General features: G+C 44.9%; 3 protein-coding genes across 8 annotated transcripts in view; all 3 read right to left on the bottom strand.

Moving 5' to 3' along the window:
* The window catches only part of LOC148660418 (E3 ubiquitin-protein ligase TRIM39-like), a 115414-nt gene that overhangs the window by 62125 nt on the left and 26375 nt on the right, over positions 1–26914 (bottom strand). The window lies entirely within an intron of this gene.
* LOC148660419 (butyrophilin subfamily 1 member A1-like) overlaps positions 1–26914 on the bottom strand; it is a 97750-nt gene that overhangs the window by 44470 nt on the left and 26366 nt on the right. For 2 of the 6 annotated variants that reach the window (XM_088637780.1, XM_088637781.1), the window contains exons 2-5: positions 12465–12575; positions 11946–12054; positions 10837–11184; positions 9572–9853 (exon numbers count right to left, since the gene is read on the bottom strand). The exons of 1 other annotated variant lie outside the window; for it this stretch is intronic. In XM_088637780.1, the coding sequence (XP_088493906.1) occupies positions 9572–9853; positions 10837–11184; positions 11946–12018 (703 nt within the window). In that variant the 5' untranslated portion in view covers positions 12019–12054; positions 12465–12575. Of the gene's footprint in view, positions 1–9571; positions 9854–10836; positions 11185–11945; positions 12055–12302; positions 12429–12464; positions 12576–26914 lie in introns of those variants that run through there. 3 more of the 6 variants (XM_088637782.1, XM_088637783.1, XM_088637779.1) reach the window with 3 other exon arrangements.
* On the bottom strand, positions 17372–26513 carry LOC148660421 (E3 ubiquitin-protein ligase TRIM39-like). The gene is made up of 7 exons (XM_088637841.1): positions 26314–26513; positions 25627–26204; positions 25130–25225; positions 24159–24392; positions 22885–23032; positions 22019–22045; positions 17372–18419 (listed from the first exon to the last, which is right to left on the bottom strand). Exons 1-7 carry the CDS (start codon positions 26354–26356, stop codon positions 17875–17877), a joined length of 1671 nt encoding a protein of 556 aa, XP_088493967.1. The 5' UTR covers positions 26357–26513; the 3' UTR covers positions 17372–17874.

Genomic DNA, 26914 nt, shown 5'->3' with positions numbered 1-26914 from the left:
GAACAGGTATTCTTCATACTTTTCATCTGCCTCAGTTTTGGATAAAATCACTGCATAGGGCAATATACAAAAAGGTGACCAAAACTGTCCAAAAACTAAAAGTGCAGATAGGAGCAAATTATCACTCATCCTAAAGATAACTGGGGGCCCAGAATGCAGCACTGACAGTAAAAAACCTCTACCTGTTGTGGGAATGCTAACCCTAACCCTAGCTAGGGTTTCAAATGTGCATTCCGGCAGGGTGTCTCAGAAGCCCTCCAAACATCAAAGTTAAAATTTTTCCTCAAACTCCAAAAAATCAGTCTCAAACTATCAAAACAGTTTCTAAAACCACTAGGAAATGTATCTTCTTTAATAATCTGTCTGGTTTAGGCAAATTTTCATGATGCTAAAAAATGCTGTTAAATGGTACTGTAGTTAAATCGGCATGCTTTTAATACCTGGCTAGGGTTAGGGTTACAAGAACCATAGAATTTTTCCCGCTGTTGCACTTTTAGCTGCACTTTAAATCACAAAATGAAGAGAGTTTACCCATTAGAACAGGTATTCTACACACTTTTCATCTGGCTCAGTTTTGGATAAAATCACTGCATAGGGCAATATACAAAAAGGTGACCAAAACTGTCCGAAAACTAAAAGTGCAGATAGGAGCAAATTATCACTCATCCTTAAGATAACTGGGGACCCGGAATGCAGCACTGACAGTAAAAAACCTCTACCTGTTGTGGGAATGCTAACCCTAACCCTAGCTAGGGTTTCAAATGTGCATTCCGGCAGGGTGTCTCAGAAGCCCTCCAAACATCAAAGTTAAAATTTTTCCTCAAACTCCAAAAAATCAGTCTCAAACTATCAAAACGGTTTCTAAAACCTCTAGGAAATGTATCTTCTTTAATAATCTGTCTGGTTCAGGCAAATTTTCATGATGCTGAAAAATGCTGTTAAATGGTAGTTAAATCGGCATGCTTTTAATGCCTGGCTAGGGTTAGGGTTACAAGAACCAAAGAATTTTGCCCGCTGTTGCACTTTTAGCTGCACTTTAACTGACAAAATGAAGAGAGTTTACCCTTTAGAACAGGTATTCTTCATACTTTTCATCTGGCTCAGTTTTGGATAAAATCACTGCATAGGGCAATATACAAAAAGGTGACCAAAACTCTCTGAAAAGTAAAAGTGCAGATAGGAGCAAATTATCACTCATCCTAAAGATAACTGGGGACCCGGAATGCAGCACTGACAGTAAAAAACCTCTACCTGTTGTGGGAATGCTAACCCTAACCCTAGCTAGGGTTTCAAATGTGCATTCCGGCAGGGTGTCTCAGAAGCCCTCCAAACATCAAAGTTAAAATTTTTCCTCAAACTCCAAAAAATCAGTCTCAAACTATCAAAACGGTGTCTAAAACCTCTAGGAAATATATCTTCTTTAATAATCTGTCTGGTTTAGGCAAATTTTCATGATGCTAAAAAATGCTGTTAAATGGTACTGTAGTTAAATCGGCATGCTTTTAATACCTGGCTAGGGTTAGGGTTACAAGAACCATAGAATTTTTCCCGCTGTTGCACTTTTAGCTGCACTTTAAATCACAAAATGAAGAGAGTTTACCCATTAGAACAGGTATTCTTCACACTTTTCATCTGGCTCAGTTTTGGATAAAATCACTGCATAGGGCAATATACAAAAAGGTGACCAAAACTGTCCGAAAACTAAAAGTGCACATAGGAGCAAATTATCACTCATCCTAAAGATAACTGGGGACCCGGAATGCAGCACTGACAGTAAAAAACCTCTACCTGTTGTGGGAATGCTAACCCTAACCCTAGCTAGGGTTTCAAATGTGCATTCCGGCAGGGTGTCTCAGAAGCCCTCCAAACATCAAAGTTGAATTTTTTCCTCAAACTCCAAAAAATCAGTCTCAAACTATCAAAACAGTTTCTAAAACCACTAGGAAATGTATCTTCTTTAATAATCTGTCTGGTTTAGGCAAATTTTCATGAAGCTGAAAAATGCTGTTAAATGGTAGTTAAATCGGAATGCTTTTAATGCCTGGCTAGGGTTAGGGTTACAAGAACCATAGAATTTTGCCCGCTGTTGCACTTTTAGCTGCACTTTAAATGACAAAATGAAGAGAGTTTACCCATTAGAACAGGTATTCTTCACACTTTTCATCTGCCTCAGTTTTGGATAAAATCAATGGATAGGGCAATATACAAAAAGGTGACCAAAACTGTCCGAAAACTAAAAGTGCAGATAGGAGCAAATTATCACTCATCCTAAAGATAACTGGGGACCCGGAATGCAGCACTGACAGTAAAAAACCTCTACCTGTTGTGGGAATGCTAACCCTAACCCTAGCTAGGGTTTCAAATGTACATTCCGGCACGGTGTCTCAGAAGCCCTCCAAACATCAAAGTTGAATTTTTTCCTCAAACTCCAAAAAATCAGTCTCAAACTATCAAAACGGTTTCTAAAACCTCTAGGAAATGTATCTTCTTTAATAATCTGTCTGGTTTAGGCAAATTTTCATGAAGCTGAAAAATGCTGTTAAATGGTAGTTAAATCGGAATGCTTTTAATGCCTGGCTAGGGTTAGGGTTACAAGAACCATAGAATTTTTCCAGCTGTTGCACTTTTAGCTGCACTTTAACTGACAAAATGAAGAGAGTTTACCCATTAGAACAGGTATTCTTCACACTTTTCATCTGGCTCAGTTTTGGATAAAATCACTGCATAGGGCAATATACAAAAAGGTGACCAAAACTGTCCGAAAACTAAAAGTGCACATAGGAGCAAATTATCACTCATCCTAAAGATAACTGGGGACCCGGAATGCAGCACTGACAGTAAAAAACCTCTACCTGTTGTGGGAATGCTAACCCTAACCCTAGCTAGGGTTTCAAATGTGCATTCCGGCAGGGTGTCTCAGAAGCCCTCCAAACATCAAAGTTGAATTTTTTCCTCAAACTCCAAAAAATCAGTCTCAAACTATCAAAACAGTTTTTAAAACCTCTAGGAAATGTATCTTCTTTAATAATCTGTCTGGTTTAGGCAAATTTTCATGAAGCTGAAAAATGCTGTTAAATGGTAGTTAAATCGGCATGCTTTTAATGCCTGGCTAGGGTTAGGGTTACAAGAACCATAGAATTTTGCCCGCTGTTGCACTTTTAGCTGCACTTTAAATGACAAAATGAAGAGAGTTTACCCATTAGAACAGGTATTCTTCACACTTTTCATCTGCCTCAGTTTTGGATAAAATCAATGGATAGGGCAATATACAAAAAGGTGACCAAAACTGTCCGAAAACTAAAAGTGCAGATAGGAGCAAATTATCACTCATCCTAAAGATAACTGGGGACCCGGAATGCAGCACTGACAGTAAAAAACCTCTACCTGTTGTGGGAATGCTAACCCTAACCCTAGCTAGGGTTTCAAATGTACATTCCGGCACGGTGTCTCAGAAGCCCTCCAAACATCAAAGTTGAATTTTTTCCTCAAACTCCAAAAAATCAGTCTCAAACTATCAAAACGGTTTCTAAAACCTCTAGGAAATGTATCTTCTTTAATAATCTGTCTGGTTTAGGCAAATTTTCATGAAGCTGAAAAATGCTGTTAAATGGTAGTTAAATCGGAATGCTTTTAATGCCTGGCTAGGGTTAGGGTTACAAGAACCATAGAATTTTTCCAGCTGTTGCACTTTTAGCTGCACTTTAACTGACAAAATGAAGAGAGTTTACCCATTAGAACAGGTATTCTTCACACTTTTCATCTGGCTCAGTTTTGGATAAAATCACTGCATAGGGCAATATACAAAAAGGTGACCAAAACTGTCCGAAAACTAAAAGTGCACATAGGAGCAAATTATCACTCATCCTAAAGATAACTGGGGACCCGGAATGCAGCACTGACAGTAAAAAACCTCTACCTGTTGTGGGAATGCTAACCCTAACCCTAGCTAGGGTTTCAAATGTGCATTCCGGCAGGGTGTCTCAGAAGCCCTCCAAACATCAAAGTTGAATTTTTTCCTCAAACTCCAAAAAATCAGTCTCAAACTATCAAAACAGTTTTTAAAACCTCTAGGAAATGTATCTTCTTTAATAATCTGTCTGGTTTAGGCAAATTTTCATGAAGCTGAAAAATGCTGTTAAATGGTAGTTAAATCGGCATGCTTTTAATGCCTGGCTAGGGTTAGGGTTACAAGAACCATAGAATTTTGCCCGCTGTTGCACTTTTAGCTGCACTTTAAATGACAAAATAAAGAGAGTTTACCCATTAGAACAGGTATTCTTCACACTTTTCATCTGGCTCAGTTTTGGATAAAATCACTGCATAGGGCAATATACAAAAAGGTGACCAAAACTGTCCGAAAACTAAAAGTGCAGATAGGAGCAAATTATCACTCATCCTAAAGATAACTGGGGACCCGGAATGCAGCACTGACAGTAAAAAACCTCTACCTGTTGTGGGAATGCTAACCCTAACCCTAGCTAGGGTTTCAAATGTGCATTCCGGCAGGGTGTCTCAGAAGCCCTCCAAACATCAAAGTTGATTTTTTTCCTCAAACTCCAAAAAATCAGTCTCAAACTATCAAAACACTTTTTAAAACCTCTAGGAAATGTATCTTCTTTAATAATCTGTCTGGTTTAGGCAAATTTTCATGAAGCTGAAAAATGCTGTTAAATGGTAGTTAAATCGGCATGCTTTTAATGCCTGGCTAGGGTTAGGGTTACAAGAACCATAGAATTTTGCCCGCTGTTGCACTTTTAGCTGCACTTTAAATGACAAAATGAAGAGAGTTTACCCATTAGAACAGGTATTCTTCACACTTTTCATCTGGCTCAGTTTTGGATAAAATCACTGCATAGGGCAATATGCAAAAAGGTGACCAAAACTGTCCGAAAACTAAAAGTGCAGATAGGAGCAAATTATCACTCATCCTAAAGATAACTGGGGACCCGGAATGCAGCACTGACAGTAAAAAACCTCTACCTGTTGTGGGAATGCTAACCCTAACCCTAGCTAGGGTTTCAAATGTGCATTCCGGCAGGGTGTCTCAGAAGCCCTCCAAACATCAAAGTTAAAATTTTTCCTCAAACTCCAAAAAATCAGTCTCAAACTATCAAAACGGTTTCTAAAACCTCTAGGAAATGTATCTTCTTTAATAATCTGTCTGGTTCAGGCAAATTTTCATGATGCTGAAAAATGCTGTTAAATGGTAGTTAAATCGGCATGCTTTTAATGCCTGGCTAGGGTTAGGGTTACAAGAACCAAAGAATTTTGCCCGCTGTTGCACTTTTAGCTGCACTTTAACTGACAAAATGAAGAGAGTTTACCCATTAGAACAGGTATTCTTCATACTTTTCATCTGCCTCAGTTTTGGATAAAATCACTGCATAGGGCAATATACAAAAAGGTGACCAAAACTGTCCAAAAACTAAAAGTGCAGATAGGAGCAAATTATCACTCATCCTAAAGATAACTGGGGGCCCGGAATGCAGCACTGACAGTAAAAAACTTCTACCTGTTGTGGGAATGCTAACCCTAACCCTAGCTAGGGTTTCAAATGTGCATTCCGGCAGGGTGTCTCAGAAGCCCTCCAAACATCAAAGTTAAAATTTTTCCTCAAACTCCAAAAAATCAGTCTCAAACTATCAAAACAGTTTCTAAAACCACTAGGAAATGTATCTTCTTTAATAATCTGTCTGGTTTAGGCAAATTTTCATGATGCTAAAAAATGCTGTTAAATGGTACTGTAGTTAAATCGGCATGCTTTTAATACCTGGCTAGGGTTAGGGTTACAAGAACCATAGAATTTTTCCCGCTGTTGCACTTTTAGCTGCACTTTAAATCACAAAATGAAGAGAGTTTACCCATTAGAACAGGTATTCTACACACTTTTCATCTGGCTCAGTTTTGGATAAAATCACTGCATAGGGCAATATACAAAAAGGTGACCAAAACTGTCCGAAAACTAAAAGTGCAGATAGGAGCAAATTATCACTCATCCTAAAGATAACTGGGGACCCGGAATGCAGCACTGACAGTAAAAAACCTCTACCTGTTGTGGGAATGCTAACCCTAACCCTAGCTAGGGTTTCAAATGTGCATTCCGGCAGGGTGTCTCAGAAGCCCTCCAAACATCAAAGTTAAAATTTTTCCTCAAACTCCAAAAAATCAGTCTCAAACTATCAAAACGGTTTCTAAAACCTCTAGGAAATGTATCTTCTTTAATAATCTGTCTGGTTCAGGCAAATTTTCATGATGCTGAAAAATGCTGTTAAATGGTAGTTAAATCGGCATGCTTTTAATGCCTGGCTAGGGTTAGGGTTACAAGAACCAAAGAATTTTGCCCGCTGTTGCACTTTTAGCTGCACTTTAACTGACAAAATGAAGAGAGTTTACCCTTTAGAACAGGTATTCTTCATACTTTTCATCTGGCTCAGTTTTGGATAAAATCACTGCATAGGGCAATATACAAAAAGGTGACCAAAACTCTCTGAAAAGTAAAAGTGCAGATAGGAGCAAATTATCACTCATCCTAAAGATAACTGGGGACCCGGAATGCAGCACTGACAGTAAAAAACCTCTACCTGTTGTGGGAATGCTAACCTTAACCCTAGCTAGGGTTTCAAATGTGCATTCCGGCAGGGTGTCTCAGAAGCCCTCCAAACATCAAAGTTAAAATTTTTCCTCAAACTCCAAAAAATCAGTCTCAAACTATCAAAACGGTGTCTAAAACCTCTAGGAAATATATCTTCTTTAATAATCTGTCTGGTTTAGGCAAATTTTCATGATGCTAAAAAATGCTGTTAAATGGTACTGTAGTTAAATCGGCATGCTTTTAATACCTGGCTAGGGTTAGGGTTACAAGAACCATAGAATTTTTCCCGCTGTTGCACTTTTAGCTGCACTTTAAATCACAAAATGAAGAGAGTTTACCCATTAGAACAGGTATTCTTCACACTTTTCATCTGCCTCAGTTTTGGATAAAATCACTGCATAGGGCAATATACAAAAAGGTGACCAAAACTGTCCGAAAACTAAAAGTGCAGATAGGAGCAAATTATCACTCATCCTAAAGATAACTGGGGACCCGGAATGCAGCACTGACAGTAAAAAACCTCTACCTGTTGTGGGAATGCTAACCCTAACCCTAGCTAGGGTTTCAAATGTACATTCCGGCACGGTGTCTCAGAAGCCCTCCAAACATCAAAGTTGAATTTTTTCCTCAAACTCCAAAAAATCAGTCTCAAACTATCAAAACGGTTTCTAAAACCTCTAGGAAATGTATCTTCTTTAATAATCTGTCTGGTTTAGGCAAATTTTCATGAAGCTGAAAAATGCTGTTAAATGGTAGTTAAATCGGCATGCTTTTAATGCCTGGCTAGGGTTAGGGTTACAAGAACCATAGAATTTTTCCAGCTGTTGCACTTTTAGCTGCACTTTAACTGACAAAATGAAGAGAGTTTACCCATTAGAACAGGTATTCTTCACACTTTTCATCTGGCTCAGTTTTGGATAAAATCACTGCATAGGGCAATATACAAAAAGGTGACCAAAACTGTCCGAAAACTAAAAGTGCACATAGGAGCAAATTATCACTCATCCTAAAGATAACTGGGGACCCGGAATGCAGCACTGACAGTAAAAAACCTCTACCTGTTGTGGGAATGCTAACCCTAACCCTAGCTAGGGTTTCAAATGTGCATTCCGGCAGGGTGTCTCAGAAGCCCTCCAAACATCAAAGTTGAATTTTTTCCTCAAACTCCAAAAAATCAGTCTCAAACTATCAAAACAGTTTTTAAAACCTCTAGGAAATGTATCTTCTTTAATAATCTGTCTGGTTTAGGCAAATTTTCATGAAGCTGAAAAATGCTGTTAAATGGTAGTTAAATCGGCATGCTTTTAATGCCTGGCTAGGGTTAGGGTTACAAGAACCATAGAATTTTGCCCGCTGTTGCACTTTTAGCTGCACTTTAAATGACAAAATAAAGAGAGTTTACCCATTAGAACAGGTATTCTTCACACTTTTCATCTGGCTCAGTTTTGGATAAAATCACTGCATAGGGCAATATACAAAAAGGTGACCAAAACTGTCCGAAAACTAAAAGTGCAGATAGGAGCAAATTATCACTCATCCTAAAGATAACTGGGGACCCGGAATGCAGCACTGACAGTAAAAAACCTCTACCTGTTGTGGGAATGCTAACCCTAACCCTAGCTAGGGTTTCAAATGTGCATTCCGGCAGGGTGTCTCAGAAGCCCTCCAAACATCAAAGTTGATTTTTTTCCTCAAACTCCAAAAAATCAGTCTCAAACTATCAAAACAGTTTTTAAAACCTCTAGGAAATGTATCTTCTTTAATAATCTGTCTGGTTTAGGCAAATTTTCATGAAGCTGAAAAATGCTGTTAAATGGTAGTTAAATCGGCATGCTTTTAATGCCTGGCTAGGGTTAGGGTTACAAGAACCATAGAATTTTGCCCGCTGTTGCACTTTTAGCTGCACTTTAAATGACAAAATGAAGAGAGTTTACCCATTAGAACAGGTATTCTTCACACTTTTCATCTGGCTCAGTTTTGGATAAAATCAATGGATAGGGCAATATACAAAAAGGTGACCAAAACTCTCTGAAAACTAAAAGTGCAGATAGGAGCAAATTATCACTCATCCTAAAGATAACTGGGGACCCGGAATGCAGCACTGACAGTAAAAAACTTCTACCTGTTGTGGGAATGCTAACCCTAACCCTAGCTAGGGTTTCAAATGTGCATTCCGGCAGGGTGTCTCAGAAGCCCTCCAAACATCAAAGTTACATTTTTTCCTCAAACTCCAAAAAATCAGTCTCAAACTATCAAAACGGTTTCTAAAACCTCTAGGAAATGTATCTTCTTTAATAATCTGTCTGGTTTAGGCAAATTTTCATGAAGCTGAAAAATGCTGTTAAATGGTAGTTAAATCGGCATGCTTTTAATGCCTGGCTAGGGTTAGGGTTACAAGAACCATAGAATTTTGCCCGCTGTTGCACTTTTAGCTGCACTTTAACTGACAAAATGAAGAGAGTTTACCCATTAGAACAGGTATTCTTCACACTTTTCATCTGGCTCAGTTTTGGATAAAATCAATGGATAGGGCAATATACAAAAAGGTGACCAAAACTGTCCGAAAACTAAAAGTGCAGATACTGTAGTAAGTAGTTAGTCATCATTGCAGGCACATGTTTAAACCCAGTGCTGAGATTCAATAAAGCATGAGAGATACCTCATATTCTTGATTTTTTAGACAGAAACCACAGATAGGAGCAGTTATTTAATCTTGAACCTCTCAGAATTTCTTATTTTTATCCGATTATTAGGTAAATTTTTACAGAAAGTGTCTTATTGAGAGTGGTGTTACTGTGTGTCTAATGATTGTATGTGCGTGACAGATTCAGCACTTTGTATTGAGTGTTGAGGTGAGTCCTTTCATCATTAGTTCCTATGCTGGGCTGTGCCCAGTGGCCCAGGTGTGTTATGTCCTGGGTGTGTGTGAGACCTCAGGTGTGTGACAGCTGAGCTCCACTGTTCGTGTTTAATACTCACTGGGAATGTGGAGCTGAGAGCCCCAGTCTGGCTCAGGCAGAGCACTTCTGACCAGACAGGAGAAGATGTTGGACTCCTGCTGGACTGGGATGGAGCTGCTGACACTGAGGAGCCCCTGACTGTCCCTCTCCACTGTGCTGCTGGACAGTGACGTCACATCATGTCCATCCCTGTCTGTCCAGGTCACTGCAGGCGCAGGGACCCACCCCTCTGATCTGCACAGCAGCTGGGTGTGACCTCCTCCAGGGGAGTGGAGAGACACTGAGGGCTGGGAGCCCAGGGCTGTGGGTTCGACACAACAGGAGATATTTCACAGCTGATAAAAGCCCACTGTCGCTTTGATTTCAGAACACAGAAATGATAAAGACGTGTTTAGAATCAACAGTTTGAATTATCTGTATATTATAACTCTTAAAGTTTCTCCACTCAAGGTGACAGTTGAGCTGTGAGCTGGTGAACTGGAGTGTTGAGGTATCAGTGAGTCTGTATTTACAGGGGACAGGATCAGTATTACAGAGACACAAGGATGGAAACTGATCAGCTGAGTGCTGAGCTGTGTAATTATTTTTTTGGTGTATGTGCAAGTCTTTTCCAGTTAAGTTATTACTGTATTCTCTTCTCTGTATTCCCAGAATAATAACAGAACAGACATCACAACACGACACAACACAACACAGGTACCTCAGTCTCTCTGATGTCTTTACCTATGCAGACGTGTTAGGGTAGCCAGGTAGATTCTGTGCAGAGTAGTGAAACCGTGTTCTAAAGCTATAAACCAGAATCCAGTCCAAAAGTTCGAAACCGAAGGATTAACACCAGCAAAGGTACCGAAGCACAAAACAAAGTCGTAAACCAGGGAGCTAGAAAGTCGAAGAGTCTGAATACCTCTAAAAGCGCAAACCAAAACAACAAGCCGAAAAGCGAATCCCCTGGGCTGGGGATGAAAAGCAAAACGAACTTCCAAAATACTCCGCTGGGAGAAATACTGGGAGAAAGACTAAAGCTCCCTAAAACAGAGAAAGGCAGAGAATGCTTTGAAAGGACTGAATGAGAGAAGTGAGGGGTCAGGTAGAAGCTGGAAATGTAACAAGACTGGGGGTATGTACAGTTTATTGTTGTGTTGTACTGTTTGGTTTAGAGCTGTATTGACAGTGAGTGTGTTATTGTGTGGACAGAGCTGGCATCTTACTGAGTACTGATGTGATCAGTTACTCATCACAAATATAACTCTCTTTAGATAATAAACCAGACTGAAAGACACTCACTTCTCACATCGAGATCGATAACAGTGTCATCATACCACTGGTCAGAGAGCACCATACACTTGTACTGTCCATGATCAGAGCGTCTCACATCTCTCAGTATTAGAGACACATTGCCTCTGGGGAGCTCACCCAGGAATAATTCAACCCTTCCCCTGTAGGCTGTATTCTGTCTAACAAAGTTATAGACTCCAGATTCATATAAACAAACAAAGTTTTCATAGTCATCTCTAAACCAGTGGATCTCTAGGTCCACAGCGCTGATGTCTGGTGAGAGGTAACAGGGCAGGACAGCGTCTTCACCAGGGAAAACAAACACAGGAGCAGCTGGACCAACAACCCGAAACTTCTCTGAAAGAGAAGGAGCACACAGCTGACATGAGTCTCAGCCTCTACACAGACACACACTGAGACCAACTGGAGACTCATACTGACAGAGTGAAGAGAAGCAGCTCACTGATCTACAAACAGATCATTAATGATCCAGAACATGTGACTGAGGAGGACTGAAGATCAGTGAGTGTCTCATCTCCTCTTCCTCACACCAGAGATTCTCAGACACTCAGATCCTCAGCTTCACTCAGTGAGCAGCTCTGCCCTCAGTGAGAGGATCTCTGACTGTTTTCACTGAGGATCTCTCACTCTGCATTCCTCCCAGACTGGCACAGAGAACCACAAGCAGACATTTCTGCTCTGATATTAATCACAGTATCCTGACAGGCTGAAGGAACAGCGTCTCCTAACTCTTTAACAGAGAGACTTCAGAGTCAATCCAGTGCTCCTCTCCAGAGGTAACAGTCAAACATGAACCAGAGTGGACATGATGAGAAAGTGCATTGAAACCTGAGAACAGGAGGCACACAAGGCTGTGGGAGTGAAGATCATGGTGTCAGGTCAAGCTCCTGAAACCTGTATCTTGGCTTCTTGCAAGAACAGGTTCACCCTCACGTTCTGATCAATGAATATTCAGAATTAAGAGATTTTAAAATGTTCTAATGTTCAAATTATAAGTTTCAGATGTTTTGTTTCCAGAAACTGTAATGAAACCAGTCTTCGGTATGAGGGTCTTGTTCATGTTATTGATTAAAACACCAATAAGAGTCTCACTGTACCTGATCCTGAGACACAGGACTGGTGGAGAAACAGCAGAGTCACATAGAACCACTGCAACTGGTCAGCTTTCATCTCTGAAATAAACACTCTGATGGAGATCAATGGTCTCTGAAAGACACAGACAGACAGATCATTCAGCTCACTTACTGACTGACATCACTGTCACTCCAGCACACAGCAGCTTCAGTCCTGACTGATCACTCACACACTGCTGTATCTGACTGATCTCACTGTCACTCCAGCACACAGCAGCTTCAGTCCTGACTGACTGATCACTCACACACTGCTGTATCTGACTGATCTCACTGTCACTCCAGCACACAACAACTAAATCTAATTAGTTTTCTGACTCTGACCTGGTGTAAATAGAAAACAAGCATTATTTTATCTATCCATTCCTTTTTATCCAGTCTGGAGTCACAGGTGCGCTGAAGCCTAACACAGAAAGCAAGGGGACAGGATTCCAGTCAGACAGTATTTCCTGACTCCTTATACTACTGGACAATAACTGGACTGACCTGTTTCACCTCACAGGATGTTCACACTGTTAATTACAGTCCATATCGTGGAGAAAAGTTTAATCCTCCTTGTGTTGAGAGTCGTTGCTCACAGAGTGTGATGCTGTTCAACTACAAGAAGGACAAAGTGAAAGAGAAACCTTCAGGAAAGACAGGAAATTTACTGTTCGTCTGCTGTCAGATCCGATACAACCTGGACAACCTGCTCCTCCTGCTCTGAGCTCCTCTCTCTTTTGTTCTGAAAGAAATATTTGAGTATCTGAGGCCTCTTAATAACTAGATCTGAAAAACAATGTCGCCTCACCTCTCACACCCTGTTTACCAGAGTAATGAAATATTTTCACTTTCTGTTCTCAGTGAAACACAGAGAGGAGTGCAGGAGACGATTCTGGGAAACTGGGCTGTGGCAGCAGGTTGTGCTGTAGTCATGTGATTCACAGCTCTGTGTTCAAGGACATTTCTGTGGAGATAAGAATATTAACACTCATCAGTATACCACCCTGGAGCCGCTCTCTCCTTGTCCACAGACTGTGAGACGGCAGCTCCTCTCTCCCTGAAAGGAGCCTCACAGACAAGATGAGTTCACTTCAGCTCAGCTGCCTGTGAGACAGTGAGAGGGGCTCCTGTTGGGCCTGTGTGTGACCATGAGCCAATATTACTGCCTGCTCATGGGGAAACCTGCTGAATGAGGCCCATCTGATCCGAGTGAGTCTTCTGCTCTGTGATGAAGAGGGATTTGAAGTGAGGGAGAGGAGCTGTCAGGATACCCTGCTCCTCTGGACTGATTCATCCACTGGGAAGAGCAAAGGTTTCTGTCTCCATCTCGGCTCCAGCAGGAAGGAACAGGAGTGTTTTTGCTAGAGGGCTGGTCTGTCTTCCAGGCCTGTGGGAGTCAGAAATCCAGGGCTGCTTGAGGAGATACAAATATTGAGCTCACTTGTCTGAATACTTATTCAATCAGCTTACAGCATCACATGCACTTCTCTTCAGACATTGCTGACACTTACTGCAGCTTTTCTTAGACTTCCTGAGCTTGTGGATTCAGGTTTGGATTGAAATATTAAGTTTATGAAATGCTTGTACATACTGTAAGTTTGTAAATTCACAGAAGACAAAGAAGGTCAGACCACGAGAGAGAGAGAGAGAGGAGTCCAGAGGAGTTGGGACTTGATCTCACGCCAGGCGAGAGCCCCGACTTCATGATCATCCAGACCAAACCTGACTGGAGCTCAGTATCTGAACCCTGCGAGAGAGAGAGAGAGAGAGAGAGAGAGAGAGAGAGAGAGAGAGAGAGAGAGAGAGAGAGAGAGAGAGAGAGAGAGAGAGAGAGAGAGAGAGAGAGAGAGAGAGAGAGCTGTTCTGTGTTTAGGGGATCTTGGGTTTATTGGGTCATACAGTATATACCTCGGTATCATTTATTATGATCCAGATTTGCAGAGAGATGATTTAAACTAAAAATAATTAAAATTTTAAATGAATAAATATTTGTTTAATCCAGTGTGCACGAATTATTACTTTTTTCAACAAAGCTGTGCCAGAGAACAAAGAATTCTTGTGTCTCTGTCTATTCCAACAACTGTTCTCGACAGCGACTATTCTGACTCTTCTGGAATATATTCTAGAGCAGCGGTTCTTAACCTTTTTGAGAGTGCGACCCTTTTTTAACATTAAAAATATTTCACGTAGTAAAAAAAGCACTTTGTTTTAAGCGCTTTAAATGCTCTTTACTAAAAGCTTTGTTTAAATTCTTCCTCTTCAACAAGTCTGGTGTAAACAAGCAGGTGTGCATCTCCAGAGACACCAGTGGTCTCGTCAAGTTGTAAAGAAAACTACACACTAGATCTTATCCTAGAGATCACCTGCTCTTCCACGTCTCTTGCCATACGCCCAATGTGGTCAGACACAGGATCATTGACACTGGTATCAATGACACTGGTATCAGTGACACTGGTATCACTGCCAGCTGCTCTGCAGCACTGTCCCACACAGGAGTGAAACCATTTCCTTAGCGCACAGTAGGGAAAAAGTCCCACCTAACGTGTGACTTCCCAGTTTGGGCAGTCCAGTTAGCTACGAGGAAAGACACTGAAGTGGCTTCTGGCTCACAGTTCACAGCTCTTTGGAGGGCAGATTGTTGGCCTCTCAGCTCCTGTAGCTTTCGTTCAAAACACTCAACAGGTTTAGACTGCAAGGCTGAGTGTCTGGTCTGCAGGTGGTGTAGCAGTCTGGAGGGCCTGAGGCTTTCCTGAGCCAACACTTCGCCACAAACCGTACGGTGTGAATCCCTACTCTAGGGACTGTTCGTCAGATTTTCTCATTGTTTTCTGCTGTGCGTTTCTCCACATTATCTTCAGCTCTCACTCCTCCAGTCTCACCTATTAAAACCGCTCCACTGCTGGGCTCATCACGACTACCTTGCGCAGAAGAAGAAAGCTCTACGAATATAAACACAGTCACGGCCCACCGATAGGAATGAATGTAGCGGCCTCTCTGGGTCCACTGAGTCACCCTGCTGGTGGAAACAGTCTGAACCCTGCAGGTGTGTACAACAGCGAACTGTTTACCTCTGTTACTGTCCATTGATGTGTAAACACCCTGAATCTGCGGACGTGTCCCGTTTATCACTCTAGTGTGTGTGTTAACCTTTGTGTGATTCTGTCTCTGCTGCCTATTGTGTGACCCTCATGGGGATCAGGACGCCCAGGATAAGAACCCCAGTTCTAGAGAAATCACTTACAACTTGGGGGTTATGATCAATTATTTTACTTGTTGAATAAACCACTCTGTCAATTCCTGTTACTCATCATTTTCATGTCCCCCCTTTGTAACAATATTATATTTTGTGTTTATTGTGTTTCTCAGCTGCTAGAGCTACCAGCTCTGCTGAAGCTGCTGTTTCACAGACAACCTGAGTGACATGGAAATGACTTTATCAAGAGCACTGAGGGCTGATAACAGGAGGCACTTTACAGCACTGCTGTCCTGCAGCTCAGTGTGTCTGTGAGCCTGTCCACTCCCAGTCCAGAACTGGTCAGTGTGTCTGTGAGCCTGTCCACTCCCAGTCCAGAACTGGTCAGTGTGTCTGTGAGCCTGTCCACTCCCACTCCAGAACTGGTCAGTGTGTCTGTGAGCCTGTCCACTACCGCTCCAGAACTGGTCAGTGTGTCTGTGAGCCTGTACACTCCCGCTCCAGAACTGGTCAGAGTGTCTGCAGCAGGGCTGTCCAGTCCTGGTCCTGGAGGGGTCAGTCAGTGTGTCTGCAGCAGGACTGTCCAGTGCTGGTTCTGGAGAACTGGTCAGTGTGTCTGCAGCAGGGCTGTCCAGTCCCAGTCCAGAATTGGTCAGTGTGTCTGCACTAGGGCTGTCCAGTCCCAGTCCAGAATTGGTCAGTGTGTCTGCAGAAGGGCTGTCTAGTCCTGGTCCTGGAGGGGTCAGTATGTCTGCAGCAGGGTTGTCCACTCCCAGTCCAGAACTGGTCAGTGTGTCTGCAGCAGGGCTGTCCAGTCCTGGTCCTGGAGGGGTCAGTCAGTGTGTCTGCAGCAGGGCTGTCCAGTCCTGGTCCTGGAGGGGTCAGTCAATGTGTCTACAGCAGGGCTGTCCAGTCGTGGTCCTGAAGGGGTCAGTGTGTCTGCAGCAGGGCTGTCCAGTCCCGGTCCTGGAGGGGCTGGTCAGTGTGTCTGCAGCAGGGCTGTCCAGTCCTGGTCCTGGAGGGCTGGTCAGTGTGTCTGCAGCAGGGCTGTCCAGTCCTGGTCCTGGAGGGGCTGGTCAGTGTGTCTGCAGCAGGGCTGTCCATTCCTGGTCCTGGAGGGGCTGGTCAGTGTGTCTGCAGCAGGGCTGTCCAGTCCTGGTCCTGGAGGGGCTGGTCAGTGTGTCTGCTGGTGTTCTGATTGTTCTGACTCAGTTCAGGAAGTAAAGAGCAGCTGCAGGTCATTGTTAACTGAGCTCAGATGACAGACATGACCTCCAGCACCAGGGCTGGACAATCCTCTCAACACCGAGAGCAGCAGGTTTCTGGAACAAGCAGCCCAGTAGGGTGGCCAAGTGACCACAGACAGCTGGACACCGACAGACAGACCAGGCGCCTGTTACAGTGCCTGGACCGGACAGGTGTTTTGAAATTGACACAACTGTTACAAAGTTACAAAGTGGACAGAATACAAGTGTTTGTGCTGTTTTCTGTCTTCCTCCAATCACAGGGTCTGGACAGCTGATCAGCCTACAGAGAGAGCCTGGGATTCTCAACATTGTGTTAGATGACAGAAATCACAAGCACATTCATGACATAGGAATCTACATCATCATCATCATCATCATCATCATAATTCCTTAGAGTTATACAGTGCTTTTCTGGACACTCCACTCAAAACTCTTTACAGGTAATGGGGATCCCCTCCACCACCACCAGTGTTCAGCCCCACCTGGATGATGCTCCAGTCTGCTCACACACCAGCTCTCAGTGGGGAGGAGAGCAGAGTGATGAGGCCAGTTCAGAGAGGGGGGTTATTAGGAGGCCATGATTGGTAAAGGACAGGGGGGAAATTTGGCCAGGACACTAGGGTAACACCCCTACTCTTTTTGAGAAACACCCTGGGGTTTTTAATGACCACAGAAGGTCAGGACCTCGGTTTTACGTCTCATCCGAAGGACGGCGCCTGTTTACAGTCTAGTGTCCCCGTCACTATACTGGAGCATTAGGACCCACACACACCACAGGGTGAGCGCCCCCTGTTGGCCCCACTAACACCTCTTCCAGCAGCAGCCTTAGCTTTCCCAGGAGCTTTCAATCCAGGTATTGACCAGGATTACACCTGCTGAGCTTCAGGGGGCTGACAGGGTGAGTTTCAGGGTGATATGGCTGCTGACATTAAATCATGATGAAGATGAAGATGAAGACCAAATGTCAAATATTCAGAATTTCAGAGTTTATTTAATACAGAAATAGTTCTATCTGAGTCCAGGCCATGACAGTGAAGCAGCAATGTCCATCATGTAGAAAGCGACTGGCATTCAGCTGACGTGTTAGTCTGTGTCTGATGGTGACCCAGCTAGTCAGCCATGAATCTGGAGAATTTACAGGTGAGAGATAAAGAAAACACCTGTGACTCAATTTTACTGATTTACTGAAAGAAGTGATTAATGCAGAGCAAACAGAATAGAGCAATGACATGGACTGAAAGTAGAAAGTAGAACAGTTTGACAGAAGCCAGTAATAATTTCATTTTCCAAGAGAGCCCCTCCCACAGGTGATGTTGTTTCTGGTGACTGAAAGAGTAGCGTTGAGAGCAGATGTGGACATGCCCAGCAGTGGGTGGAGAAAACAACACAAAACAACAGAAACAGAAGAACAATTTCAAATGAAAAAGACTAAATGATTTACATTCCAGGAGAGAGAATCAGACAATGTGCTGATTCAGTCTGTGTGACTGACAGGACAGATGATCAGTGGGGCTGAGTTTTTACTTCCCTTATGAAGACCAGGGCCGAAGAATGGAAAGAGTTTCTCAGTGAAGGGGGCAGTGAAGGTGTAGATATGAGACCTGTCGTCCACATTGTAAAAGGAGACCTGTCCCCCCTCATAGTCCACATACACCCCCACCTTCTGGGGCATCTGGCTCAGGGCGAGGAGGACAGGGGGTCCAGCACAAGCCTCGATCTCATTCCCATTCCTCAGCCACACAGTCCAGTAACCATACCGGGGGCTCAGTGTGATCTTCCCCTTCCTGTTGATGGACTCTCTGGCGACTCCCAATGTCCAGTCAGTCTTCTCCCCCACCTCCACCTCCCAGTAGTGTCTCCCTGAGGTGATCCCATCCTTTCCCAGGACATTGACACAACGATCAAATCTCTCTGGATTGTCAGGGAGATCCTGTCGTGTGTCTCCATGTCTCACTTGTTTCCCATCCTCAGACAGGATGAGTTTGGGATGAGCTGTATTGGGGTCCAGAGTCACATCAGCTGTGGATCAGAGAGCAGACAGAGAGAATGAAATGATCTGTATCTCACTCCTCTCTCAGATGAAAATACAGGCCCAGCCCGGCTGAGATGAGCTGTGAGCGTGTGCAGAGCTCTCACACTGCGAGAGTCTGGCTCCTGTGGGAGAAAGTGTCTTTAAATCTGAAGGAGACCTGATGATCCACTGTGTGCAGATCACACGGCTGAGGGCATCTCTATACTGATGGATACATCATTTCACAAGAAGCAAAATAAGCAAACTGTCTTTTCATGGGTATTCTGGTTCCTCTCTATCAGTTAGATTGTAAAAGTCTTGTTAAGACAAAATTCTTAGAAGCTGAAATTGCTGCCACTTCATTAACAATAACAGGGACCTGAATCACACAGGCAGTAACTGCAAGCTTGTCTCCTCCTGCGCTGCTGAGGACAGTAATAAAAAGGATCTGTTGTTTGTGTGTTAAGAGCTGTCTGTCAGTGTATTTAACTCTGTCACCTGAATTAAGGCTGAAGTTGTCTTTACACAAGACAGGGGAACCAGAAAGAGAACAGACAAAGCTTGTGTGTGTCTTTTTTTTCTTGTTCGTTACACACAAATCAGTGTAATACGTATGGAAATCTGAAAAACAGACATTGTGGGTCAGTTGTAACGAACTGACACAGCGCACTAACTGGAGCTCAGCCCCTGGTCAGCACACAGCTCCGTGTTAAACTAGCGCTCCTCTATTAGTAACTGTGTGTAAAATATTTTGCATGCGACAGTGTATTTTCAGATATCCCAGGGAGTGAAGAGAACTGAAAATAAAAAAATATTTAAATAGGCTGTGAGTCTTACAGTAAATGTGTTTTGTCACATCTGGGTGTGAATTGAACAGATTTGTTATTTTTTGTTGTGATGTGACTCTACAATTGTATTTCTTAAAGGAAAGCAGGGATATTCAGAAACTGGGGGAACAGATATTAATTTTAAGTAGTCAAATATAAAGGTTAAAGAAATAAAAATACTGAAATCTCCATCTTTTTAAAAGTGATGATTTGTGTCAGTTCTAGATGAAGGTAGTCTGCAGGAATGGCTGTAAGAGCTGATGGAAGGACATCTGTGGATATTACTGCACAGAATGATTTAACCTCAATAACTTTCCTTACTCGTTATGACATCAGTTTGCTGGACTAATAATTAATTTACCTCCAGATCTCACTGTTTGTATTTGTTGAGCCATGTGTTGGTGACCCTGCTCTTCAAGGCTCAGCTGTGTGAGTCTGCAGGTGTGTGTTCATGCTGAAGATCACGATGGTCAGGTACAGTATAACTCCTACAGGCAGCGCCTGGCTCAGACAGACTACAGAAGGAGAGAACCTGGCAGTTCTGCTGCAGACCAGTGAAGAGAGCTTTCCCTGGATGGCCAGGTGAGAGGATGGAGTCACTGGTACTGAACTCCTCTGTGCAGAACCGTGCGTCTCGAGAGCAGTGCCAGCAGGAAATGCCGAGTGGCCCTCAAGCTAATAGCAGCGAGGGGCCACACCTCCTCCTGGGTACCAGTGCAACAGCTCCAGAGCAGCCCAGAGTTACCATGGAGATACAGCAGGGAGCCCAGAGTCTCCCCATGAGCCAGGAGACACTGACCCACGGTGCGAGGGAGCAGCATCCTGAAACTGAGGACAGGGGCTCGGCCTTCAAGACCACAACAAAATCAGACAAAATGGTGGAGGAGCTTTCTCAGCGCAGCAAAGAGGGACTGAGTGAGGCAGAGCAGGGACAACCAAGGACTCTGCTACGAGAGTTTGCAGATGTGTTTGCTGGAAGAGAGGAAGACTGTACTCGTACACACAAAGCTCAGCGCACCATCGACACTGGCGAAGCAAGACCCATCTGCATCCCTCCCCCCGCCTGGCCATCCACAAGAGAGCCGAGGCAGAGGAAGCAGTCCGGGGTCTGACTGCAGCAGGGGAGATCGAGCCCTCTGACAGGCCCTGATCTCCCCCTGCAGAAGGACGCTTCACTGCTGGTCTGTACAGACTACAGGGACTCAACAACGTCACCCAGAAGGACTCTTGTCCCCTGAGCCACACTGACGAGGTGCTGGATTATGTCTCAGGGTAGCGCTGGTTCAGCTCTCTGGACCTGTACAGCAGCTACCGGCAAGTTGAGGTCCCCAGAGGTCAGGCCAGAGACTGCCTTCTCCAGAGGTCAGGGGCTGTGGCAACACACGCTCCAGCCTTCTGGACTGTGCCCTGCCCAGCCAGCTCTGAGCGGCTGATGAGAAGGGAGCTCAGTGACGTGCCCAGGTCAGAGTGCCCGGTGTGCCTGGATGACCCTCATTCTCCAGGTCCTGGACAAGTGAAGAAAGGTCAGGGACCTCATGAGGAGGACAGGTCTCAAGACTCACTGAAGACATGAATCTCCTACAGCAAGAGACTGGTTTCCTGGGAGCTTCTGAGCCAGAAGGGTCTCCACAGCCCCTGAAGAGGAGCCACAGTAAACTCCTGGCCAGCCCCCCGGTCAGTTCAGGATGTGAGAAGTTTAATTGGACCGGCATCCTACTACTGCTGGTTTGACCCCTAGTTTGCTGACGTTGCTGAACTCCTTATATTTCTCACAGCATCTTCCCTCTGGGGTGAAGACTGTCAATGTGCTTTTGAACAGCAAGAGCTGTCCTTGCAGAGTCTCCAGTGTTGGCTCAGCTGGACCCAGAGAGCCCATTCAACCCAGACACAGATACCAGCAGTGATGGCGTCTCTACTTGAGCCAGGAGCTCAGCTGTGCTGAGAGAAACCACACACCCTGCTGCATGTTCAAGAGAGGAGCTGCATACTGACCAGGGGAGGAGCTCAGAGTCAGCTGTCTTCAGGGAGGTGTGCCAGTGTTTAGGGATCCATAAGACTGGGAGACTCCAGTACATCCCCAGAGTGATGGGTAACTGCTTCAATCTGACACCTGCTACAGAGCTCACTGCCGCCCACCAGAAGGACTGGGGCAGACACTCTAGACAGCTTGTTCCAGTCTCCCACCACTCTATCTGTAAAGGTGTCTGTTCCAGAGCTCATCCTCCAGTACCTGAGCCTGTATGCCTGTGTCCAGTGTGGACTGGAGAGCATTGGGTGTCCTTCAGTGGGACCGGCTGCTTCACTGTCACACCTCTATCTGGGGGAGCAGAGGGACAGACATCCTATCTCTCTCCCTCTTCTCTGCTCTCATTTCACCCTCTTCCTCCCTTAACAAGCCCTTCCTCTCCTCTTCGTCTCTCACAGTTAGTGAATTTCGAGCTCCTGTCTGACTGTTGTGTTCAGTGTCTTGTGTGTCTGCAGGCTCCTAGTTGTCAGTATAGATTCTAGTTTACAGGTTTAACAGGATCCAAATCCTCTGTTTCACAATGATGTAAAGAAGAACTGCAGTCCTGACACAGTGTTGGGGTCCAATTCCTCATCAGTCCTGATAAGGACAAAGCCCATCAGAGGGACTTTGCTCACAACATTAAACACATCAGCTGTGTATAAAGCAGGAGTTACAACATCTCCCCCTGTTAGAGTAAGAGCCTGTATTGACCCCTGTGACCCTGCTGTGACCTTTGTAAATGACAAGTTCCTGTCAGTGACAACAGACTCACCTGCATGTTTGCGAAGCCTCTCAAACTCTGCAAACAGAGAGAAAGATGTTAGAGAGCTGAGAGCACATTCCTGCTGGAGTCTGGTCTCCAGGTGTGCAGTGTTGTGTGTTGTAGTGCTGTGCTGATCTCTCAGGCAGGACAGTAACACACAGGAGTGTGTTGTCTGGCCAGTGGAGCTGTGGGTCTGTAAGAGACACTGACAGCTCATCCAGCTTGTTATCACACAGTCCAGCTCCACACCTCCCACTGCCTCCAGTACAAAGACAAGGATAGGAGTGACTGAGCAGCCTCCTCACAGGAGTCTGAGCCCTTTCTCTGTTCCAGAGCTTCTGACTGAAGCACTGAGGCAGAGCTGAGGCTCAGGGACAGAGAGCAGTTCAAACTCCCCTGTGGGAGGAGCAGCATCACACAGCACTTTCTCCAGCTGAACACACCCCTGACACACAAGATCACCCTGCTCCACACCTGATCTCAGACAGCAGTGAGACACACCTGTTCACACACCTGATCTCAACACAGACAGCAGTGAAGACACACCTGATCTCTACACAGACAGCAGTGAGACACACCTGTTCACACACCTGGTCTCTACAGAGACAGCAGTGAGACACACCTGTTCACACACCTGGTCTCTACAGAGACAGCAGTGAGACACACCTGTTCACACACCTGTTCTCTACACAGACAGCAGTGAGACACACCTGTTCACACACCTTATCTCTACACAGACAGCAGTGAGACACATCTGTTCATAACACAGATGGAGAAGAAGAGACACACCTGATTCTTCATAGTAGATTGATTGAGTGCCATTGACAGGTGTTTTGAACCTCAGAAACAAGCTGTGTTCACACAGTAATACTCACTGACTCCAGGTACTTTCTCCATTTCTTCAATGAGTCTGTCCTCCAGCTGACACACAGCCCTCCTCACAGCCCCCAGACAGAGATCAGGGTGAACAGTGATGTCAGACCAGTCCTTGGGGTGTGGAGGGGAGCACAGGGAGGGGAAACTCTACAGCAGGAGAGACTCAGAGTCATGGGGGGTCACAGCCTTCTAAGGCAATAAGTCACCTGTGAGTCTGAAACCTAGTGTCACAGACGTCCAAAGGGACTAACCGTGGGGAGCAGGAGAGTGGAAAAAGACCCATATGCGTAGCGGCGAGACGGGAAAAAGGCCCGGGCTCATTAGTGCAAAGAGTTCAGGAATGCCATATAGAAACCTATGCCCTCAGGGAGCGGACGTGGGGCGCCCTGGTGCTAGGCGGGTCTCAGGACAGCCGAACGTCAATGCTGAGCAAGGATAGAGTGCAAGACCCGGAAATATATAGCCCAAGGGAAAGAGAGGGACAGACTGGAAACTAGGGACAGGACAGAGAAGGAGCGCCCTCTGGCTGCAGAGGGCGTGACACCTAGAGCCCAGTATAGATCACTAAGAGTCACACAGTGAGCTCTCTCTGCTCTCTGTAGATACTGTATCTGCTCTCTACAGTGTGTGCTGACCTGTAGGACTCTCTGCTCTCTGTAGATACTGTATCTGCTCTCTACAGTGTGTGCTGACCTGTAGGACTCTCTGCTCTCTGTAGACACTGTATCTGCTCTCTACAGTGTGTGCTGACCTGTAGGACTCTCTGCTCTCTGTAGATACTGTATCTGCTCTCTACAGTGTGTGCTGACCTGTAGGACTCTCTTCTCTCTGTAGATACTATATCTGCTCTCTACAGTGTGTGCTGACCTGTAGGACTCTCTGCTCTCTGTAGATACTGTATCTGCTCTCTGCAGTGTGTGCTGACCTGTAGTACTCTCTGCTCTCTGTAGATACTGTATCTGCTCTCTACAGTGTGTGCTGACCTGTAGGACTCTCTGCTCTCTGTAGATACTATATCTGCTCTCTACAGTGTGTGCTGACCTGTAGGACTCTCTGCTCTCTGTAGATACTGTATCTGCTCTCTACAGTGTGTGCTGACCTGTAGGACTCTCTGCTCTCTGTAGATACTATATCTGCTCTCTACAGTGTGTGCTGACCTGTAGGACTCTCTGCTCTCTGTAGATACTGTATCTGCTCTCTACAGTGTGTGCTGACCTGTAGTACTCTCTGCTCTCTGTAGATACTGTATCTGCTCTCTACAGTGTGTGCTGACCTGTAGGAAGTGGATGTGGTCCTCAGTGTGGGAGAGCTGCTCCAGCTCAGTGTTTCTCCTCTTTAGCTCAGTGATTTCCTGCTCCAGCTCTTTAATGATCCCTTCAGCCCTCCTCTCTGCTGCTCTCTGCTTCTCCTCAATCAGCTCGATGAGCTCAGCCTGGCTCCTCTCAATGGAGTTTCGAAGAGCAGTGAAGACCTGCACACTGTCCTCAATCTCTCTCTCTGCAGAGCTCTGAGGAGACACCAGGAGACTTCTTGAGTTAACAGGAATAAAAAAATATTATTGAAATGTGAGAGTGAACAAATTAATAACTTGTATATTATTCATTTCAGTTCAAAAAAGAAGGGAAACACTATGTTGGTCACTCCACTCCTGGGTGACAGAATATCTCATCCTTTAACTGGATAATGACTTTTTCATTATCTTCCTAACTGTCCTCTCTGTCAGGGAACCGATCGGTAGAATAGGAGGATCCTTATGCGTAACCGTGAATCCCACAGAATCCAAAAGACGTAATCTAGGGGCTTGGTCAATTAGGGAGGCAATGAGTCCGGTAACAAGTGAAATCTAAAAGGCAGGAGCAAAGGTTTGGTACCAGGAGATCAATCAAAAGGCTTGGAAAGGCGCACAAGAGAGTTCTGCAGGAGGCTTCTCAACAGTGAGCAAGGGTTGCTGTGTGAGGGAACTCTAAATACTGAAGGGAAAGGGATGTGGTTGGATAATTGGTCCGGGAGTGAGAATTTGTGGAATCTGATGCCTGTGGGAATGTGATGGGTTCAATTGGGAATGAGATTGTGAAACAGTGGGTTTGGGAATGCAACAGTGTTTGTGAGGAAGAGTGTGGGGCATGACAGGAATAGAACAGCGTTTGCACTCAGTCTTCCTAAGTGTCCTCTCTCTGTGCAGAGAGCAGTGACCCCAGCACTGAGCCCTGCAGTACTCCACTCAGAAGGATTGACAGGACTCACTTTGCTGAGCCCCACTGCCTGTTTGATTTCCTCCACCTTCTTCAATCTCTCCTGGATCATCTGTTGTACCTCTGCCACAGTCTTCCTCAGCTGAGTCTGTGGACAAACAGGGGAACAGAGACACTGAAGTCACTGCTGCTGGTGCACTAACACTGCACAACAGGCTCACACACTGACACTGGTCAACAGACTCTCACACTGACACTGGGCTGGACAACAGACTCTCACACTGACACTGGGCTGGACAACAGACTCTCACACTGAACAGGGCTGGACAACAGACTCTCACACTGGGCTGGACAACAGACTCTCACGCTGATGCTGGACTGGACAACAGGCTCTTACACCAGGGAAGTTGTGCTAAGATACCATCAGTTTCTGAACGTATTGATCATAGCCACTGATCCATATTCTAGTGATTATACTAATTTAATTCACAATAATTTTCAATTAATTTAAATTTTAAATTTTCAATTAATATATAACCATAAACCCACCTTTTTCACTCCGCACTCCTGCTCTAAAGGGACAATACTGTGTGTCCTGTGGTCAGTCTCAGTACACAGCACACAAATACAGGTCTGGTCAGTCCTGCAGAACAGCTCCAGGAGTCTCTCATGCTTCTCACACAGCCTGTCCTCGAGGCTCTTCACAGGCTCAATCAGTCTGTGTCTCCTGAAAGCAGCTCCTTGATAGTGAGGCTGGATGTGAGTCTCACAGTAAGAGGCCAAACAGACCAGACAGGATTTCACAGCCTTGAGTTTTCTCCCAGTGCAGGAATCACAGGACACTTCTCCAGGTTTAGCACAAAGTCCTTCATCACTACTGACTCTGGTCCTCTTGAACTGCTCAGTGATTTCTGCCAGGCTTCTGTTCACACTGAGATCAGGTCTTCTGTAAAATGTCTTCTTACACAGTGGACACTGACAAAGATCACTGCTGTCCCAGTATGCTCCAATACAGGCCAGACAGTAGTTGTGTCCACATGGAGTGGACACTGGGCTGGTGAATGTGTCCAGACAGATAGAGCACTGGAACTGCTCTTCAGACAGGACACTGCTGGGTGAGGCCATTCCTGAACACAGACAAGCAGAAAGAGAGACGATCAGAGGAGAAGATCAGCACCATCTCAATACAACACAAACAGCAAAAAGTAATACAGGTGAGTAACTCCAGTCACACACCAAACAACACAGCAGAAGAAAGAAAACTTCCTCTCTCTCCCATCTGGGCCAGCCTAAATCCCCTGAGCCCCCAGTGTTATGATGTGTTTTTCAGGACCCTTTGCAGAATCTGGAGGGGAGTGAACAGACACGGGGAGGAGAAGAGGAACTGGGCTGGTAGACGAACTGGGGGGTGTTACGAAGGTGCTCAGGTGCTCGGGGGGCGTGACGAAGGTGCTCAGGTGCTCAGGGGGGGCCTGACGAAGGTGCTCAGGTGCTCGGGGGGCCTGACGAAGGTGCTCAGGTGCTCGGGGGGCGTGCTCCATCCGACAATCCAGAGGGAGTCCGTAAGGAAGATATTTTAGTAATTGCTTTTGTGTTGCTTCTAATTGAATTAAAAGGAAGTCTGATCACCCAAAAACCAGGAAATCCAAATGACAACATGACAGAGTTGGGGAGGGATTACAATCGTGACACCCAGGGACCATCTGACAGGACAGAATACTGCAGTACAGGAAACCCCAGACTGGACTGACTGGGAGAGTCACTGGGAGCTTTAACTGGGGAGAACAGCACTCTGAAAACTGAAGTCTGAATCAGAAACAAAACTGAATGTTAATTC

The sequence above is a fragment of the Lepisosteus platostomus genome, chromosome 6 (assembly GCF_059453375.1).
Source record: "Lepisosteus platostomus isolate fLepPlt1 chromosome 6, fLepPlt1.hap1, whole genome shotgun sequence".
NCBI classification, from domain to species: Eukaryota; Metazoa; Chordata; class Actinopteri; order Semionotiformes; family Lepisosteidae; genus Lepisosteus; species Lepisosteus platostomus.
The sequence above is the reverse complement of the archived record's forward strand: the minus strand, read 5'-3'. Positions and strand labels throughout refer to the sequence as shown.

What these genes read in the sequence shown, in the direction of transcription:
- LOC148660421 (XM_088637841.1), bottom strand. Translation starts at nt 26,356, where the DNA reads ATGGGAGAGAGAGGAAGTTTTCTTTCTTCTGCTGTGTTGTTTG. An exon ending in TTCTTCTGCTGTGTTGTTTG is followed by an intron (nt 26,205 to 26,313) that starts GTGTGTGACTGG and finishes GTCTGTGTTCAG; the next exon opens with GAATGGCCTCACCCAGCAGT. An exon ending in ACCACATCCACTTCCTACAG is followed by an intron (nt 23,033 to 24,158) that starts GTCAGCACACAC and finishes CTCCTGCTGTAG; the next exon opens with AGTTTCCCCTCCCTGTGCTC.